This window comes from Siphateles boraxobius, unplaced genomic scaffold, assembly GCF_051911475.1.
Source record: "Siphateles boraxobius isolate OS27281-9 unplaced genomic scaffold, OSU_SipBor_1 2, whole genome shotgun sequence".
In the NCBI taxonomy this organism is placed as follows: Eukaryota; Metazoa; Chordata; class Actinopteri; order Cypriniformes; family Leuciscidae; genus Siphateles; species Siphateles boraxobius.
This window is the reverse complement of record NW_027508810.1, coordinates 12,920,414-12,938,612: the sequence shown is the minus strand read 5'-3', so window position 1 is coordinate 12,938,612 and position 18,199 is coordinate 12,920,414. Positions and strand designations below refer to the sequence as shown.

Here is an 18,199-nt window from a genome sequence, read left to right as displayed (position 1 = left end):
TACAGGCGGATGTTTTTATTTGCATAATGTTTCCTGTCAGAAATCAGGGCCAAATGTTGAGTGTTTTAAAAGTTGTTAAATACAAGGAAATATTATTTGAATTCAAGAGGACAGAATCTCGCAGGATGAGATTTTTTTTTTCTCCCTCCAGCATGTTCACATACATTTGCAGTATTTGCCACAATGTGAGCACCATGAATCTCTTTACAATAAATACAAAAATAAAATCAACTGAAAATTTAAAACTCTTTGCATGCATTTATCCATTTGTCTTGATCTGTTTCCGGCAGGTTCATATCTGCCCATTTATACTTAAATGTTTGATGGAAAGAATGAAAAACTCTGTCAAACATGATGTTTACAGATCATTTGTTTTATTCCGGCACCCACGATCATTTTAGCGTAGAAGTACATATGATTCTGAACATAGACTGTAAATTTGCAAAGAAAACAATGGTGCATGGTCAGCAGGATCTCTGTATACTGTGGGGCTAAAAAATCTAGAACACATATGTTAGTAGTTTCCTTGAGGGTGGAGTGGATGTTTACGTAATTTCCTTTATGCCTTTGCATTTTTAAATATATATTTTAGAAGCCTGTAATTTAAAGGATTATTTTTAAGCCTCCGAGGCCATGTGGCTACGGCTACCTCAGTGTTTAACTGTTTGCACTGAACAGTTAAATGCTGTAAAACATCCACAAATCAAACTCAAACAGCCCTCTCCTGTTTTATAATAATTTAGGCTAAGAAGATATCAGGGGACTCATGTGGAGAGAATTTTCTAATAGTTTGTTTTTGCTTAAAGTCGTGATCTGTAGTTTTTCACACTATTTAATCATATGTTATGTTCATATTTTTTAAACAACCAATAATTTCGGCTCTATTATAGCTCACACTCAAACAGAACCAAGTTTCAAGCATGTTGCATATATTGCACGAAAAAGCAGTGGGAAAAAGAGTCGATGGTCTCAGCGGGGAACAAGCAGAGCTAGAGAGAAAGAGCAGGATTTACCCAGTCACCAGTCTCACCCTTCCAGCCAGACACTCACGTCAGGAATCTCAAACAATGGCAGAGCTCCAGCCAGAACACTGTGCTGCGCAGTCCAGCCCACTTCTGCACCCGGGAGGGGGGAAACACTCTTCTCCACTCCTTAACCCTAAAACCAGAATGCTGAAGATCACAAAATCACAACATTACTAACACTTAAAGTCCCAACATGTAACACTAGACACAAATAGCCTAATATTGCACCTGTTGTTGTTTTGTTGTTGTCAAAATTATGACATATACACTGCCTTTCGAAAGTTTTAGATCGGTGTGATTTTAAAAAGTTTTTAAAAGAAGTCTCTTCTGCTGTATTCAAGTGTTTTCAAAAAGAAAACCGTTATTTTAAATTGTAATAATATTTCACAATAGTACTCTTTTTGCTGTATTGTGGATCATATAAATGCAGCTTTGGTGAGCAGAAGAAACTTTTTTTAAAAACATAAAAAAATCTTACCGATCTAAAACTTTTGAACTACACTATAGTGTAGGCTACACTATATCTCTGCCAGTGTCAGAAATTATTGATGGTGGTTTCTTCATGTTTTAGAGCTCATTGAATTGTTTGCATTAAAAAAACAGACAAAGAAATGAAAAAAAAAGTTTTAATATTTTAGCTGTACATTTTAAATAGGGGTGTAAATACAGATTTCTGACAGCTAAGGCCAAAGACATGGAATAAGGGATAATCCACTGATAGCTATGTGCATTAAATGAGCAATATCACACTTAGGCTAACAATTAGGCTACATGTTACACCTATAGGCACATTCTCTTGCCATTTACGCTCACTGTCAAGAACTATTTTTTAGCGTAATTAACATATACATGTTTGGTTTTAATACTTGTATTGTGTGGTAACTGTTTTATACTCGAGGCGTCGTACCTTATTGTTTACATTTCAGCATGGCTGTGATTTGGCCGTAGTCAATCACAGCCTGCTGATATAGAGCCGTATCGCACTACTACGAGTGTTATATTGCGTTTATACAACAGTTTGACGGCACAAGTGTGCAAATGAATAAGAAACAACAACGGAGTGTCTTTAAAAAACCTCTTTTGAGCGGAACTACTTCCTTCCGCCACGGATTCAAATATCAAGTTGACAGTTGAACAGTTGAGCCCGAGCATTACTAATTCTAAGGCCGTGTCTCCACCAAAGCGTTTTTTCACGCTCCTGGCGTAAAATTCTAATTGTTTTCAACGGGAGCGCCGCGTTTTTTGAACGCCATGAGCGTAACGAGGCGCTGAGCGAGTATTTAACGCTCAAGCGCTGAGCGCCCGGGGCTTTTTAATGGTCGCCGAGAGTTGAAAAATGTTCAACTTTGGGTAAAACGCTGCGCTCATCACTGTCAATTTTTACACAGCCGTCCAATCACAGTGGAGGAGGGGCGGGACAAATACCACACGACCAACTGTCACAACATTCTTTCTGTACAACGACGTCAACCAGCAGAGCTAACCGAACAAAGTGGATGAAAAATAAATTTTTAGTATGAAACAAAATTATCTGCGAAATCAGTTACAAGTAAACTGGGCTACGGATATTCTGTATCATAGCAACGAATCGTCTCAACTGAAAAAACGCAGCGCTGCCAAAACGCTCTCAAGCGCCCACAGCTAGGCGTTTTCAGCAGAGCGTCCAGCGTTTTCAGCCGGCTAAAAACGCTTTGGTGGATACACGGCCTAAGATATTGTGTCTAACGAGGCGCTGAGCGTGTATTTAACGGCGACCAGTAAAAAACGCCGGGCGCTCAGCGCTTGAGCGTTAAATACACGCTCAGCGCCTCGTTACGCTCATGGCGTTTAAAAAACGCGGCGCTCCCTTTGAAAACAATTGGAATTTTACGCCAGCTGCGTGAAAAAACGCTTTGATGGACACGCGGCCTAACGCTCAAGCACTGAGCGCCCGGCGTTTTTTACTGGTCGCCGAGAGTTGAAAAATGTTCAACTTTGGGTAAAACGCTGCGCTCATCACTGTCACTTTTTACACAGCCGTCCAATCACAGTGGAGGAGGGGCGGGACAAATATCACACCGACCAACTGTCACAACATTCGTTATGTACAAAGACATTAAAGGTTGTATCAGTGATTTCAGGCCCAAAAATAAATGTCTAATCTTTCCTAACGATCCGCTAGCTGCCCGCCCCATAAGCATGCCGTCCAAAAACCGCGTCTCTGTAGGCAGCGTAGGCTCTGAGATCTGCACACAAATACAAATGTGTACAACCACCACTCAAAACCAAAATAAACAGTGTTCCAACCAATCACTGACAGGGGCGGGTGTTGTGAGGTTTTGCACTCGTGCACGGCTGGATGCGAAATCGGAGGAACACCCGCCCCTGTCAGTGATTGGTTGGAACACTGTTTATTTTGGTTTTGAATGGTGGTTGTACACATTTGTTTTTGTGTGCAGATCTCAGAGCCTAGGCTGCCTACAGAGACGCGGTTTTTGGACGGCATGCTTATGGGGCGGGCAGCTAGCGGATCGTTAGGAAAGATTAGACATTTATTTTTGGGCCAGAAATCACTGATACAATCTTTAACCAGCAGAGCTAACGGAACAAAATGGATGAAAAATTAAATTTCAGTATGAAACAAATTATCTACGAAATCAGTTACAAGTAAACTGTGCTGCAGATATTCTGTATCATAGCAACGAATCGTCTCAACTGAAAAAACGCAGATTTTTCAGAGATTTAAACATTAGGCTATCTGCATAAACAGCGATGTTACAACCTCGTTGCTGAGAATACAATGTAGCGATTCAGTAGCTAAGCTATAGCAGCGTTGACAATTTTCTGTGCTCCTGAATGTTTCTTTGTGTGTGCAGCATGATCTCAGAGATTTGTGTCCTGTGTGACCTGTGTGTGTGTATAGTGTGTGTGTACTTCAATGAAACCAGCGCATGGTGATTAAACTGACTGGAACTACCTGTACTACCTGTGTCCTAATGCACACCTTCTAGCCAATAAGAATCGAGTATTCAAACCATGGTATAAAGTGTTGTAAACAAAATGTTAGATAGGCTGCTTTTTTTAAACATATTTGAATGTAGTACTATTTTGATCCTCAATTTAAATATCGGGGTTATCTCTCTCTTTCTGGTATTTTTGCCCTGCAGCCCTGGTTCATTTTGGACCTTACGTACTACTCCTAACAACCTGTCCTCAGACCAGTACATTATACAATAGCCTATTGATGTAAACTTGAAATATAAGCATGTCCTTTAAATAAATTCTACTGACAGAATGAAGAGGTTTGTTTAATAAAAAATATGAAATAAGATTTCACAGCTGTGTTCACATCAGATAGGCCTATTTCTTAATATATTTTTACAACTAGATTTGTCAATGTTAACTATAAATATTTAATACATTATTCTATATGTCAGTGTTTGTTGATGCATACTGAAATAAGCATTCAACATTGGTAAATACCTCTGAACATGCTGAACAGATGAATACAAAATGTATTTATTTGGATAAACTTTTTTCATCCCAGTTGATTGTAAAAGGGTAATAAACAGGGAAATGTTTGAGAGATTAACTCACTCTCCCAGAACCTGCAGTCCAATCTAACGGTTAAATCGGATTTATTCTCACGATAAACAAATGAACAGGCTGCGTTTCAAGCATCGATTCGTGAAGTTAATAGTTATTTGAGATGCCTTTGGGAAACGAAACGAAGCCCAATTTTTTTTCAAAGTGCTCATGGTTGCATGCATGGGAAGCGTGTCGCCCCCTAATGGGCAATATACGACCTCAATATATTCATATTTACAAGTCATTATTTATTTTAATCTCTAATGCAGTTCTGCCGAATTATCTGGATGTGTATATAAAAAAATAAAACTAGAAAAATCCGTGCTAATGCTTTTCTCCACACTGTAGGGTACCTGACCGCATCCAAATGGGTTATTCTACTTGAATTAAAAATATTTTGCATTGTGAGTGGTATTACTTTGACGAGATTAATTACCCCACAAATGTCATTACAGTACTGAGCCTGGACATATCATTATTTTCTACGATAACTATTACAGTATAGGCTATAGCAATATCATCATGATGTTATTTTTAATTAGCTTAATTACTATAGCATATCATCTTTAAAAACAAACATTACTATGATGTATAAACACATATAGGCATATACTTAAACAAATATATTTTAATTACCACACACTATTTATATATAGGCTATATATATATATATATATATATATATCGTTTTTTATATTCTGATAACAAAAATTGGCTGAATGTGCTTAATTTTAATACAATAAATATCATAATACAAAAAAATATAAATTGCTTGTAAAATATTTCTTATTTATGTATTTTGGTTTCTGAAGTGAAATGAGACCTGTTAGGCCTACTGTACATTTTCTTCACTTCCCAAGAAGCCCCTCAAAACACTTTTTTTATGTTTGTGGTTCACATTATCTAATGTGCATCGACATTACCTGGCAAGTTGTTAGTTTCGCAAACAAAACGCCAAAATGCGCAAAGCATCAACACGTTCAGTTGCTGCGTAACTCATGTCCGTGCGGGCCTAACAACCTTGCTCTGGTGTTCGTTTCACTCTCGGTTTCAATAGGTTGCAAACAGTCTGTAAAGTTTATGTTAATTAGATGAAGGTGGGGACTTTGCGAGAAGACGAATGCTGATTGCACGCACAAACCCACTGCGTCAATCTGATTGGCGTTTGGGTTCAGCCATCAGAAGGGTCGTTGATTTAGTAGGAGCTCGTGTGAAACCGGCAATTCGCCACACGCGCTGCTGCCAGTGTGTCTGAGCTAAAGCTTCACAGCTATCGGCGCTTCACTCAAATCACTTCAGACTCAACCCAAACACACATTACTGATTCCCTCTTGGTAAGTGTTTTTGGAATTAAATGGCTGATTTAAAAAAAAAGAGAGAAAAAAACATTTATTTTGTGCACATTTTTTGTTTTGTAGTCCGGTTAGCGTACTGAATCCGATAGCTCGTGCGCAGCTAATAGACATGTGCTGGATTTATTTGTTAAACATCTACAATTCCAACATTTTTCATATTAATACATACCTGGTGTAAAAATATGACTCTTTAATCGAAAACTTAAGCGGTAAGTCTCACGGTTAGGCCGCTGGGTGGGTTTTTGTAGCTCGACGCTGTGAGGATTAGCTTTAGCCAGTTCACCTCACCACCAGCCGACATTTCCGTGACCGAGCGATCCCGCGTTTGAGTTGTTACATTGTAATACAAGTTTTTTACGATGTTTACATTAAAATGTTCTTTAAACGTATTTTCCACACATGTTTAATGTTATCGTTTGCGGTTGATAACTTAATCATCATCGGGACCAAGCTTATGCGACAAAGTACTGGGCACGTGCCTGATTCATGAACGACGATTTAAGAAAGTCATTGTTTTGGCGTATATGGTGTAACGTTATCTGACTGAAAAAAATATTTGTTTCTTTTACTATCAAATGTCATAATGTGATCACAAAGGAACCGGGCTCAAGATGGCAACGCGGTGTGTCTTGTTCGGGCCTAACGTACTTTAGTCCATCTCACAATGGATTAATCTGATTAATAATAAGTTAAGGAATAATGTTCCACCCTACATGATGAGCAGCTAAACCAAGTAATGTTCATGAAGGGTGTGGCTTTTTCCAATCGAAATCTATAGAAACGAAACGATCGACTATCGACATGAAATGGCCTCATTGCTTCTCGATAGGCTCAACAAAGGGATTTGTTTCGGTTTCACCAAAGGGTCTCTCCTAGTTTTCAATCAACAGATGTAGTTTACCTCTATAGTAGGTAACGTTTTTCAACCAGAAATAGTAATTCTCAATCACCCATCACGATCTTTAAATCCGTATGACTTTCTCTGTAGGAAAAAGATATTACTGACAGCTCTTTTGTGTTCACCAGGAGAAAGTCATGGGTCACAAAAAAAAAAAAAATTGTAATGAGTCATTTTGTTCGTTTAGTTGAATCCAGTTGACCAAAGAAATGGTGATGGAGAAGCCAAGTGCCCAGCTTGTCGGGCGAGAGTTTGTCCGACAGTACTACACCCTGCTGAACCAGGCTCCTGACTACCTGCACAGGTGAGGATTGGCTGCCTTCATAATCAGATTTTCTTTGCAAATGAGGTTTGCAGAAATTTGATCACAATCCCTTGCTGTTAAATGCATGTTTCAAATGTGGTAGCACATATTGCAATAAACCTAAACCTGTTGCATTTATCTTTCTCAGGTTTTATGGCAAGAACTCATCTTATGTGCATGGTGGTCTGGATAATAATGGCAAACCAGCTGAAGCAGTCTATGGGCAGTCTGTGAGTTTTAATTCGTGTTGTGGATTTTTTTTTAATACTAGTTATGGTTCAGTGTAGTAGCTCAATGTCATTTTACCTTTTGAACAGGAAATCCATAAGAAGGTGATGGCTCTCAGTTTCCGTGATTGTCACACTAAGATCAGGCATGTCGATGCCCATGCCACCCTGAACGAGGGAGTGGTGGTGCAAGTTTTGGGGGAGCTGTCTAATAACATGCAGCCCATGAGGAAGTTCATGCAGACTTTTGTTCTGGCACCTGAGGTATGAAGATTTCTTCACAAATGTGTTATCAGATCAAATTAACAAGACCTGGGTGAATACAATAAAGTTGTCTTTGAACATCTGCCAATGCAGACGTAAACCATTGGAAATGTGAGGTCGTGTGGAGTAAAGACTGAATTCGAAAGACCTGTGAAATGGAAAAAGTGAATATGTAAATCGATAGCCATCATTGAAGTACTCACAGGAGCGAAAATATCAGGCATTTGATTCTTCACTCTGAAACTCGCAGTGTATATATTAATTTCTTTGAAATGCTGCATTTTTGATTTCAGAATAGCACTATGCTATATGAAATTTTTTTAAATGGTTTTAATATATTTTGCAGCGTGGGGATGCTGATTGTTTGTTTTTTGACAACTGAAGCTTGTTAACTGACAAGATTGTTGAATTCAAATGGACAAGTGTCTGTGGCCCATTAAAAATAACAATTAGTTTTAAGGTAGGGACACACCAAACGGACGCCAAAGAACTAGCCCTGATGAAAGTCGACTGTTGTCGCCTGCGTCAGGGCAAAAAAGCTGCGCTTGAACACTGAGAACTACAGCTAAGATATGTCTATTTCTGCAGATACACCAACCGTAAACAAAGCAGTGTGTGTTTACCGTTTTATCTATCATGCTGATCACTTTCTTTATTCCACTCGGCTCATGTTAAACCTTTATAAGGCACTCATTGAAATAATTGGAAATTCTAAATTTTAATCACAGAAAGCTAATGGGGGATGTTAAAGGACCTTTATACAAAAAAAAATGTTCTTAATTATTTTCATCTTTGCATTGCAAATCAAGGTCAATGAAGTTACCATATATGAGCACTTGCCTGTCTAGGGTAAAATAAATTACCGAGAGTGAATTTAAAAAAAAAAATGTCACAAACACACAAACTGCAAGGAACATTTATTTATTATAGACACAAACTGCAAGGAACATTTATTTAGAGACATCTGTCTTGAGGTACTGATACTGGCATCTTGTGGAGGGTGCTCTGGGAGTACAGGGTCCGGGGCCCTTTCCTAAGGGCTATCCAGTCCCTGTACGACCGGAGCAGGAGCTTGGTTCACATTGCCGGCAATAAGTCAGACTTGTTACCGGTGCATGTTGGACTCCTGGCAGGGCTGCCCTTTGTCGCCGGTTCTGTTCATAATTTTTATGGACAGAATTTATAGGCACAGCCAGGGTCCGGAGGGTGTCAGGTTTGGGGACCACACGATTTCATCTCTGCTGTTTGCAGATGATGTTGTCGTGCTGGCCCCAGCAAGCCAGGACCTTCAGCATGCACTGGGATGGTTTCCAGCCGAGTGTGAAGCGGCTGGGATGGGAATCAGCACCTCCAAATCTGAGGCCATGGTTCTCAGTCGGAAAAGGGTAGCTTGCCCACTTCATGTTGGTGGAGAGTTCCTTCCTCAAGTGGAGGAGTTCAAGTATCTTGGGGTCTTGTTCATGAGTGAGGGAAGGATGGAACGGGAGATTGAAGACGGATCGGTGCAGCTTCTGCAGTAATGCGGTTGATGTACCGGTCTGTCGCGGTGAAGGAGTTGCAAGGCGAAGCTCTCGATTTTCCGGTCGATCTACGTTCCTACTCTAACCTATGGTCATGAGCTTATATTTGCTCATAATTGTTTTATCACAAACCAATATTCAGTAATTAAAATCAATTCACACAGAACTAGGCCTCACACTAACAATAAGCACCTGTGTATGCCATTTAACTATAATTTAAAAAAACATACATTCATGAGGCATATGTCTAAAAATGGACACTTGCTAGTCTTAGTAAACGGGGTATATGATCAAATATGGTGCATGTAGTCTTCAGTCAAACATTAAGTTAATTTTTACAAATGCTATGCAAATAACAACAATCTTAATCTTTAACACAACTATTCAACCAAATAATTTGTGAGTTACATCAACTTACCATGTTTAGTTATGATGTTATTACTATAGCTGTGGGAGAAGGCAGGTTCAAAAAAGCAATATTTATGATTTCTGCAAGATGGCTGTGTTTGAGGTAATCCCGGCCACTGCTGATTGGTCAGATGCCTTGATGTCAATATCTGTCAGATAACTTGATCTCCCCTGATTGGCTGAGAGAAAACCACATGACTCTAGAAATCCAAATGGAGGCAGGGGGAGGGCATTTTGAATGTGTGTGGAAGTGACTAAATATGGTTACTTGCCTCATAAAGGGTTTTAATATTAAAATATTCGCTCCAGGAACCCTCAGGTAAGATGAAGTAAGCCTTCTGTCCGTACCGTCTTGACGACTGCTCACTGTTTTGCTATTGTCGAGTACTGGCTCGAGTTCTCTCTCACCGACGGCCCGACTCAGTTTCTACATGCTAATTCTCCAAGTTGGTCCGACATTGCCTGGCGGCCAATTGACCCTTCGCTAAGCCCCGCCCTCCTTAGTTACTGTTGCTACGCCTGTCAAGCTTTCACGTCTAGCACGTATATTTACAGTGTATGCACCGGTGTCAGACATTCCCGATGAGATAATTAGTAATTTTTGGCGAACATGTGAAATATCTGAGAGCAAGACAAAAGGGACTGCAGTATGCATTCGAGGGATATATCCACGACATAATATGCAACCGATTAGAGAATAATTTTATAAAAATTGAAGCTAAAGCCTATAGTCGCTGCAGCAGCGCCTCATACGCTGACGCTGACCATTCAAATGGGAAACACATAAATTAAGGAACAGATATGTTCATGCACAGCAGGGTAAGTGAAATGTGAAACTAATCTAATAATTGTAAATCAAACAGTTTATGCATAACTCTTGTGGAATAACATTAACACTGGGAGAGCCGCGATCGGATTGGGTTAAAGTTACTCAGTCAGGGGTAGTAACGTTAGGCCGTCGATTAACAAAATGCTGAAATATATTTTAAAGTATGTCAGTGAGCCTCCGTCTTGTCTTTAAACGTCTTATTTTACGTTAAAACGTGCATTATGAACAAAGGACCGTAATTATTTCCAACTTCCAAGTAGGGATGCAACGATTACAGATTTTGTAAGTACGATTATTGTCTGAGAAATAATCACGATTTAACGATTATCACGATTACTATGCATCAATTAATTTCACAACACTACTAATGTATAATATCACATGAACACTCAACACTAGATTTTAATGTGTTATTTATTGCTGCCACAACACAGTACAAAATTATAAAATGACAAACAATAATCAATCTCTTTCTTTGGAATTAAAGAGAAGTGCTTTGTAAACATCCAGTATTTTCCTTTTAAAAATAACAAATTAAGTCAAAGGCTGCAGGGCTCTTTGATTGAAATAGATAAAAAAATTAAGCGTTTAGTTTGTTCTTAATTTATTTTCAACCTGATGTAGAAAACCTGAAAACAATATATTGTTGGTATTTGACTTAAAAACATAAATAATAGTATAAAGGGAAAATAAATCCCAATGAAAATAAGAATAAACAAAGTCTTTGGATCTATTGAATTAAATGTAAGCAAAATATGAACCATGTATTTCTTATAAAAGAAAACAAATGAAAATTAAAACCAATTTTCCTAAAGTAAAAGTCTTCTTTTCAATGAATGATATATGCATTCTTTAACTACTTGCATACATCATTCTTTCAAGCAGACATATTTAATTTGTATGAATATAATTAATCCTTATTATTAACAAACAGTGAATGATTTTCTTTTGTTGCCTGATCAATATAAGGACACAGACCGCATTAGGTTTATTATCCACTATCACTTTAAGACATCGGATCAAGTCCAAAGACATGCGGATCCAATTGCACTGATACACATCCGATACACTCACAACTGTTTAAGACATAACCGACATAGTGTACATGAATACTCTCCAAAACGAACATTTAGACATAATGTTGTGTGTATTTGTCTATTTATACACGACAGAGAGCTCAATTCAGTACTCCCGCGCTGTATAGTTGTCTATTGTGCATGGCTGCACACTTCGGGTCGAGTGTGTGCGCACAGAAAACCGTACCGAATAGAGCTCTTCTTTGCTTCTTCACTCTTATTCAGATCTATATGTCTGCTCTATTCATTCTCCCAGACGTTTACATGTTTTAACTTTTTATGGGACCGCTGGGTAGATCAGCACATTACAGTACAAATGTGCACATCTACTACAAACGCAGGACATCAGTTCTGACTGGATCGCTTCCCAAATCGTCACTATCTAACATTTTTGTCTAGTTTTTACTCATTGACGAAAATGTCAATAGGTTTTCTTCATAGTTTTTCTCATTCAAAACTAGGTTTTATTAGTTTCATTATTTATTTAGTTAGTTGCAAAATTTCCGTTCCGTGTAGAACACTCGGTGTAGCATATTCTTTACGATTAATTACCCGTGACGTTTTAAAGCGCGGTTAATTGTGAAATCCGGTAATCGCTACATCCCTACTTCCAAGCAATATGTGTTTTTGTTAATCCTGTCGACATTTAGTTGTGAACGGGGTCTCCCACACTGCTTGATCCACGCACATCATTTCTCCCCTTGACTTTTAGATTTTCGGGAAGGAAAAAAATTCCACTCCCCCGTCCAAACTTTTAGGATACCGGGTATCAAATTTGCACAATCCATACTTACAACGCTTCGGCATGTTTCCCTCGCTTCGAAAGCTTGCCAGACCTCCCGCGCCTAGTTACGGTTGCTAAGACACGATTGGCCAGTGGCGGTTTTCGGGCGTGGCTTAGCGAGGTTCGGCGTGACCGCCTTCCTGCTGTGGTGTTATGCCAAGGTAGGCTTGCTACGATAGTCGGTGTTACACAGTGTTCAGTCGCAACACCGGTTTCATCACTTGCCCACCGCACCAAATTTGTTTGGTTTAAAGCGCTAAAAATATTATAAAAATATGCGCAATTAACGCAGTATCCGTGTTTTTCTGTGACCCATTGACTAGCGTTGTATGGTCCCGCTCTTATTAATGCAAATGCTTTTAAACCGTTCATGCAGATTTGTGAGACAATGGGACGCGTGTCAGATCCACGTCATGTGTAGAAGCGGGTGGTCTCAAAGTGTAATTAATAATAAAACTGCTGGAGAACAATGTCACATTTACCTCAGGAAAGCCATTTGATGGCACTTTAGTTGGCTAGACAAAAGAGAAGAGTATTTAGCTAAATATGTGTTTAATTGTATCATTCAAATATTGTAGCCTAGTAAAAACCACAAATCCGTTGTTATTTTTAACCTAATAATAATACCGGCTGACTGGGCTCTCTGTAGGTTTATAGCATTAGGTGAGATTTTGTTTTTTCTTGAGAAATTTGACGGGTACCTAATTTATCCAAATAAATCTATATAGAATCAAGATAAGAATCAAATCACAAGATTTGAATTGAAATTGTGAAATTTGTGTCATGCAATTTATAAAAACAGTAGCCAACAAGTCATTGTACCATGTAAACATTTGTCGGACAAAAATGGCTTATTATTGGTCAGATCGCCTGTCAATCAAACTCCCTGCGAAGAAATGCAACCCCCCCGATGAAACCAGTATTACCAGTGGGATAATTTTATCACCGTCACATATCTATGCCAAGCATAATTGAAAATGTGAAAGATTTTGTTTACATCGATATGTTAACTAGGCTTTGTACTTCGAACACCTTCCAATAAGTAACAGTTTAGCATCCCGATACATTGTAAATATGTAAACATTTGGATTTGTGCCTAATGAGCGGTAGGCTTCGTGTACCCAACGCCTTTTTCGGTTTAACTTTAAATTGATTTGTTTGGCTTAATGCTTGTATAGCTACCCTTCTTTTCCATTATTGTTCTGTTCTGAATATTTTTGAAATGAAAGGATTTGTTGTGCAGTCAATGAAACTAAAATAGCCTACAGCAATGTTTGCATACATTTTGCTTTATTTACCGGTATTTTACATTATTTCAGAATGTAATAGCCTAATAATTGCCCTTTTTCTCTCAAATTCACTTTTGTATGTGTAGCATATTTAACCATGCAGCAAACATCTTAAAATATCTTGAAAAAATTAAACCGTTTGACATGGTATTAATCTGTAAAAATTCTTACTCTTGGTTAATGGTTAACCAGTTAATTCTGAGCATCCCTAGAGCAGCCTTAGAAAATGGTCTAATAATACGGATCACGTCAATTGAATGCGCCACTTCTGGAGTTTTGCAGATTAATTGAGTAAATTGCAATTGAGGATTTAAAAAAAAAAGACCTTCAATTTAATCGAGGAATTGTGACCGACCTAAACTAAACATCTTGTAATGAATGTCACTTCAGTTCTATATTCAGATTATGAATTATCATATGCAGTAAAAGACAATATAGAACAGTATAATGCGAGCCCTGTAAAAGGTTTTGCCACAAGCTCAACTGTCATGTTGATATCGTGAGACTGCTTTTCACCAAGACGAGAAATGTCACGTTTTAATATCGAGAGATCATGTGGCACAAGATCTTGTCATGCCCCTAACTTTAAGAAATAATTGGGTAGATATTTCTTGTGTGTGGAGTAAAGTTTAATGCGCAGGGATGCTTCATTTTCTGCATTCCGCTTCAATCTATGCCCTCTCATTTCCCGTTTAGTCTCCTCTATTCATTGATTCATTAGCATCTATTTGAATCAAAATAATTCTTTCAGTAATCACAGATGATGAAATAGAAATTCACCTGCTGAAAAGTGTCAAGATTAGACTTGGTGTCTTGAAAGCATCAACTTGTTCTGATCCTCAGTGTTTGATTAGTAATAGTGTTCTTAGTAATAAAATGACTTTGGGCAGATTTGGCTTTTTTGCCAACAAATCAACTTGGTTTCTCTTTTAGATAATTTAATTTCATAATTTATTTTTGTTGTAATCTTTTAGGGAACCGTTGCAAATAAGTTCTATGTACACAACGATATCTTCCGGTACCAGGATGAAGTGTTCGGGGACTCCGACTCAGAACCTCCTGAGGGTGAGCAGCTGATATTGTTGGTGTATTTCAGGCATCTTTAGACTAATCTGTCTCCCCATTGCTCTCGCTGTGAGCAGATGACTTCATTCATCTCCTGTTGTTCACAGAGTCTGAGGAGGACGTGGAGGAGCTGGAGCGAGTACACTCACCTGAGGCGGTCCAGGATGAGTCTGCTGGATACTACGATCAGACACCTTGGTAACTTGTATTCAGTTTTCGGCTCACAGTTTGGTAATCACTTGAGTAAGGCAGGATGCAAATCATGTGGGTGTGTTTTAAGTTAAAACAAACTACACGCACTTCAATTTTGATTCGTGAACTTAAGGTTACTGAAGTATTCCTTATGTATCACAAGACTCTATTGCGTATGATGCACTCCAAAAAGTGTTGCCTTTTACCACCGAGTTGTGGTTTCATACAAGTCTGTCCGTTTACAGCGCGGAGCCCGAGGGGCCGCAAGAAGAGGTGTCTATAACTCCAGAGCCCCAGCCTGAGCCAGAAGCAGAGGTGGAGCCTGAGCCAGCAGCTGTAGAGCTGAAACCAGAGCCTGTTAGCCAGCCTGAGGTTCATGCTGAGGAAAAGACTCAGAGATCTTCCCCTTCGCCCACACCTACTGACTCCACACCCACCATGCCAGAGGAGAACCGGGTAAGACCACCCTCGTTCATAACTGTCTGTTGAGTCTCTCTCGTGTCAACTGACCTGTAGTTGTGAAGCTGTACAGTCATCCCGAACTGGATAGGTGAGATTAAATGCTTTCTTGTTTTCAGCAATTTTCTTGGGCTTCAGTCACTAGCAAGAATCTCCCACCAGGAGGAGTGGTCCCTGCCACAGGAGTCCCTCCACATGTTGTCCGAGTCCCATCTGCGCAGGTAGATGTCACAACACTCTTTTACTCCATTTAAAGAGTATTTGATATTGGTCTAGGAAATCTTGTCTCTAAATTAAAATTTAAAAGCATTAATTAGGATAAAGTCAGTAAAACCTTTTTACAGTGTCCTTGTTACATGTAATTACTATAAAAAGAGCATAATCACATGCAACTAACCCTATAGTAAAAACATGTTAATTCTTATTGCTCAACAGTTAAATATGTACTTTCACTATTTTAGTGTAAGGTTTCTGTGTTAGTGCAACTCTAAAGTCCGACAGTGTTACTTACTGTGGATCCTAATCAAGGATGTTTTGTAATAGTTCAGGGAATTTTGCATTAAATCATTTCATATACAGCTTTATTGCCATGCTTGATTAATTGTGATTTGTGCTCCATAGCCTCGTGTAGAGGTGAAAGCAGAAACACAGGCCACAGCACAGAGACCCCAGAGAGACCAGAGACCACGTGACCAGAGACCAGGACCCCCTCCTCCTCACAGAACATCGAGACCAGGAGGTGTGCAAAAGTCTACTGAATCTAGTATGGGTCCATTATAACAGTTTTTAAAATATTTACAAAAGAGTATATTAGCTGAATTTGCAGTTTCTTAATCTTATTGGCTCTGGCAAAACTGCTTTGTAATGAACTTCATGTCTGCATATAAATAGCATATACTCCAACGAAATTGAAAGTTAAATAAATAAAAAAATACCTGAAAGGACATGGGGTCATCTGTTTAATCTCTGGTTTAGTGGTCCGGGAGGGTGAGAGTGGGGAGTCAGAGGTGCGGCGGACGATCCGGTATCCCGACAGCCACCAACTCTTTGTTGGAAACGTACCTCACGATGTGGATAAGAATGAGCTCAAGGAATTCTTTGAACGTAAGTGGTAAAAATGGCACTTTTTAAAATGTAGTTCAGATCCTCCTGCATGAGCTTACCTGCTTATTTCTTTTCAGAATACGGCACTGTCCTTGAGCTGAGAATCAACAGCGGTGGAAAGCTGCCTAACTTTGGATTTGTGGTATTTGATGATTCTGAGCCTGTGCAGAAGATCCTCAGCAATCGGGTACGTGTGACACTCAGATGATGTGCGATACCGGATATTTAGGCTGATGCAGGATCATCAGAATGACCTTTTTCTATGTGTTGTAGCCCATTAAACTGCGAGGAGATGTTCGCCTGAACGTAGAGGAAAAGAAGACCCGCTCGGCCCGTGAAGGTGACAGGCGGGACATCCGCCCCAGAGGCCCGGGGGGACCGCGTGACAGGATTGGCGGGTCAAGGGGACCGCCCGCCCGTGGAGGCATGGCTCAGAAACCCAGTTTCGGAGCCGGTCGAGGCACAGGACCCAGCGAGGGCCGCTACGCAGGACCACGTCAGTGAGGCAGCTCCCACGTCATTCACTGCTGATGCAAGTCACCCTGGTTAACACAGATGGCTTTTCTGTTCCCTGTCTCCATCCCTCACTCCAGGACCCAGGAGTGTGATTTATTTGTTTCTTTATCTGGACTTCCTTTTAATTCTGAGATTGAACTTGAATTTGTTGTAGAAAAACAAAACTACTTGAATTGGGGAAAGGAGAAACCTAGCATTTGGTTTTAGAGTTCTCTCCCTGTTTCTTAAAGGAACGTGTTTTTACTGCTTGGGCAATCCTGTGTATTGCTAGCACCCGCTTTCAGGTCAAGTGCAAGTATGGTTTTATTTGGAATTGTTGCCATGTCAAATCATGGTTGTGTGTGAGTGACTATCTAGCATGTAAAGAATCCTGTTTGCCTTCTACTGTTGCACTTCATCAAGAATGACAACATATTTTAACAACTCCACTGATGAGAGAACAAAATAAACTCTATGTACTATTTTGAAGCATGGGTGTGTCTTGTCTACGTTCAGAAATGTTGACGGATCATACGGTAATGGAAAATATAAATAAGATCAATTTTTAATTGACCTAGGTCTGGAACTAAAATTTTCGAAAAGTGGCAATTTTATAGAAAAATATTTAGTATTTGACAAGGGAAAACATGTAAAAATTTCTTTGACTTGTAAAAAGTCTGAAAAAAGAAACTTATGGAATAGTTTATTGAACCTTTTTGGCAAAAACAGTTTGCATATGTGATCATATAATACAATAGAGAGCATAGAAATTTGCATGTGAAATAAGGTAGATTTAACAGGGTTAAAGTAATTTAATTTTTAAAAATATTTGCTGCTGCTCACACTCAAAATAATTAAGTTTAAATGGCTCTTTGTAAGTAGTTTTAAAGTTGTTTCAAATACATGGTAGTAATAAGTGTCATGGATGTTAGTCACCATGAAAGTAAAATTGACTAATGGATAACTGCATAATTTATTATAAATGATTTATCCATCCGTTTTTTTTTTGTAAAAGGCAGGTGCCCTTGTAATCTTTCGTCTAACCTCCCTATTTTATTGCAATCTCGTCATTCAGGAGATCACTGCAATGGTAATACCACAGCCGTCCAAACAATTCCCCAAGTTTTTCCTGTTTGAGAAGACATTTCACAGAGATATGTTACGATAGGGAAGAAAAGGATATTGGAATTTCCGTTTCATGTCAACTTAAATTATACAATACATGGTACAGGTCGGTCCCCTCCAATGTATTTCGCCATGTTAAAATGACGTCACAGACAGTGTTTCACTAAATGTGGAAGTGAATCCTCATGTTCATTGGCTGCCACATCTGAAGAT

The 18,199-nt window shown here is 39.1% G+C and overlaps 1 protein-coding gene across 2 annotated transcripts; it reads left to right on the top strand.

Annotated features, from left to right (window-relative positions):
* Nucleotides 1-5,759: 5,759 nt before the first annotated feature.
* On the top strand, nt 5,760-17,350 carry g3bp1 (GTPase activating protein (SH3 domain) binding protein 1). 2 transcript variants are annotated; one of them, XM_077235965.1, is made up of 12 exons: nt 5,760-5,926; nt 7,033-7,149; nt 7,298-7,379; nt 7,467-7,640; nt 14,521-14,611; nt 14,719-14,809; nt 15,049-15,259; nt 15,382-15,483; nt 15,884-16,001; nt 16,238-16,366; nt 16,444-16,553; nt 16,640-17,350. In XM_077235965.1, exons 2-12 carry the CDS (start codon nt 7,055-7,057, stop codon nt 16,868-16,870), a joined length of 1,434 nt encoding a protein of 477 aa, XP_077092080.1. In that variant the 5' UTR covers nt 5,760-5,926; nt 7,033-7,054; the 3' UTR covers nt 16,871-17,350. The 2 variants fall into 2 exon arrangements, with proteins under 2 accessions (XP_077092080.1, XP_077092079.1); XM_077235964.1 differs by having other exon boundaries at nt 5,766-5,926; nt 15,884-16,025.
* Nucleotides 17,351-18,199: the final 849 nt, after the last annotated feature.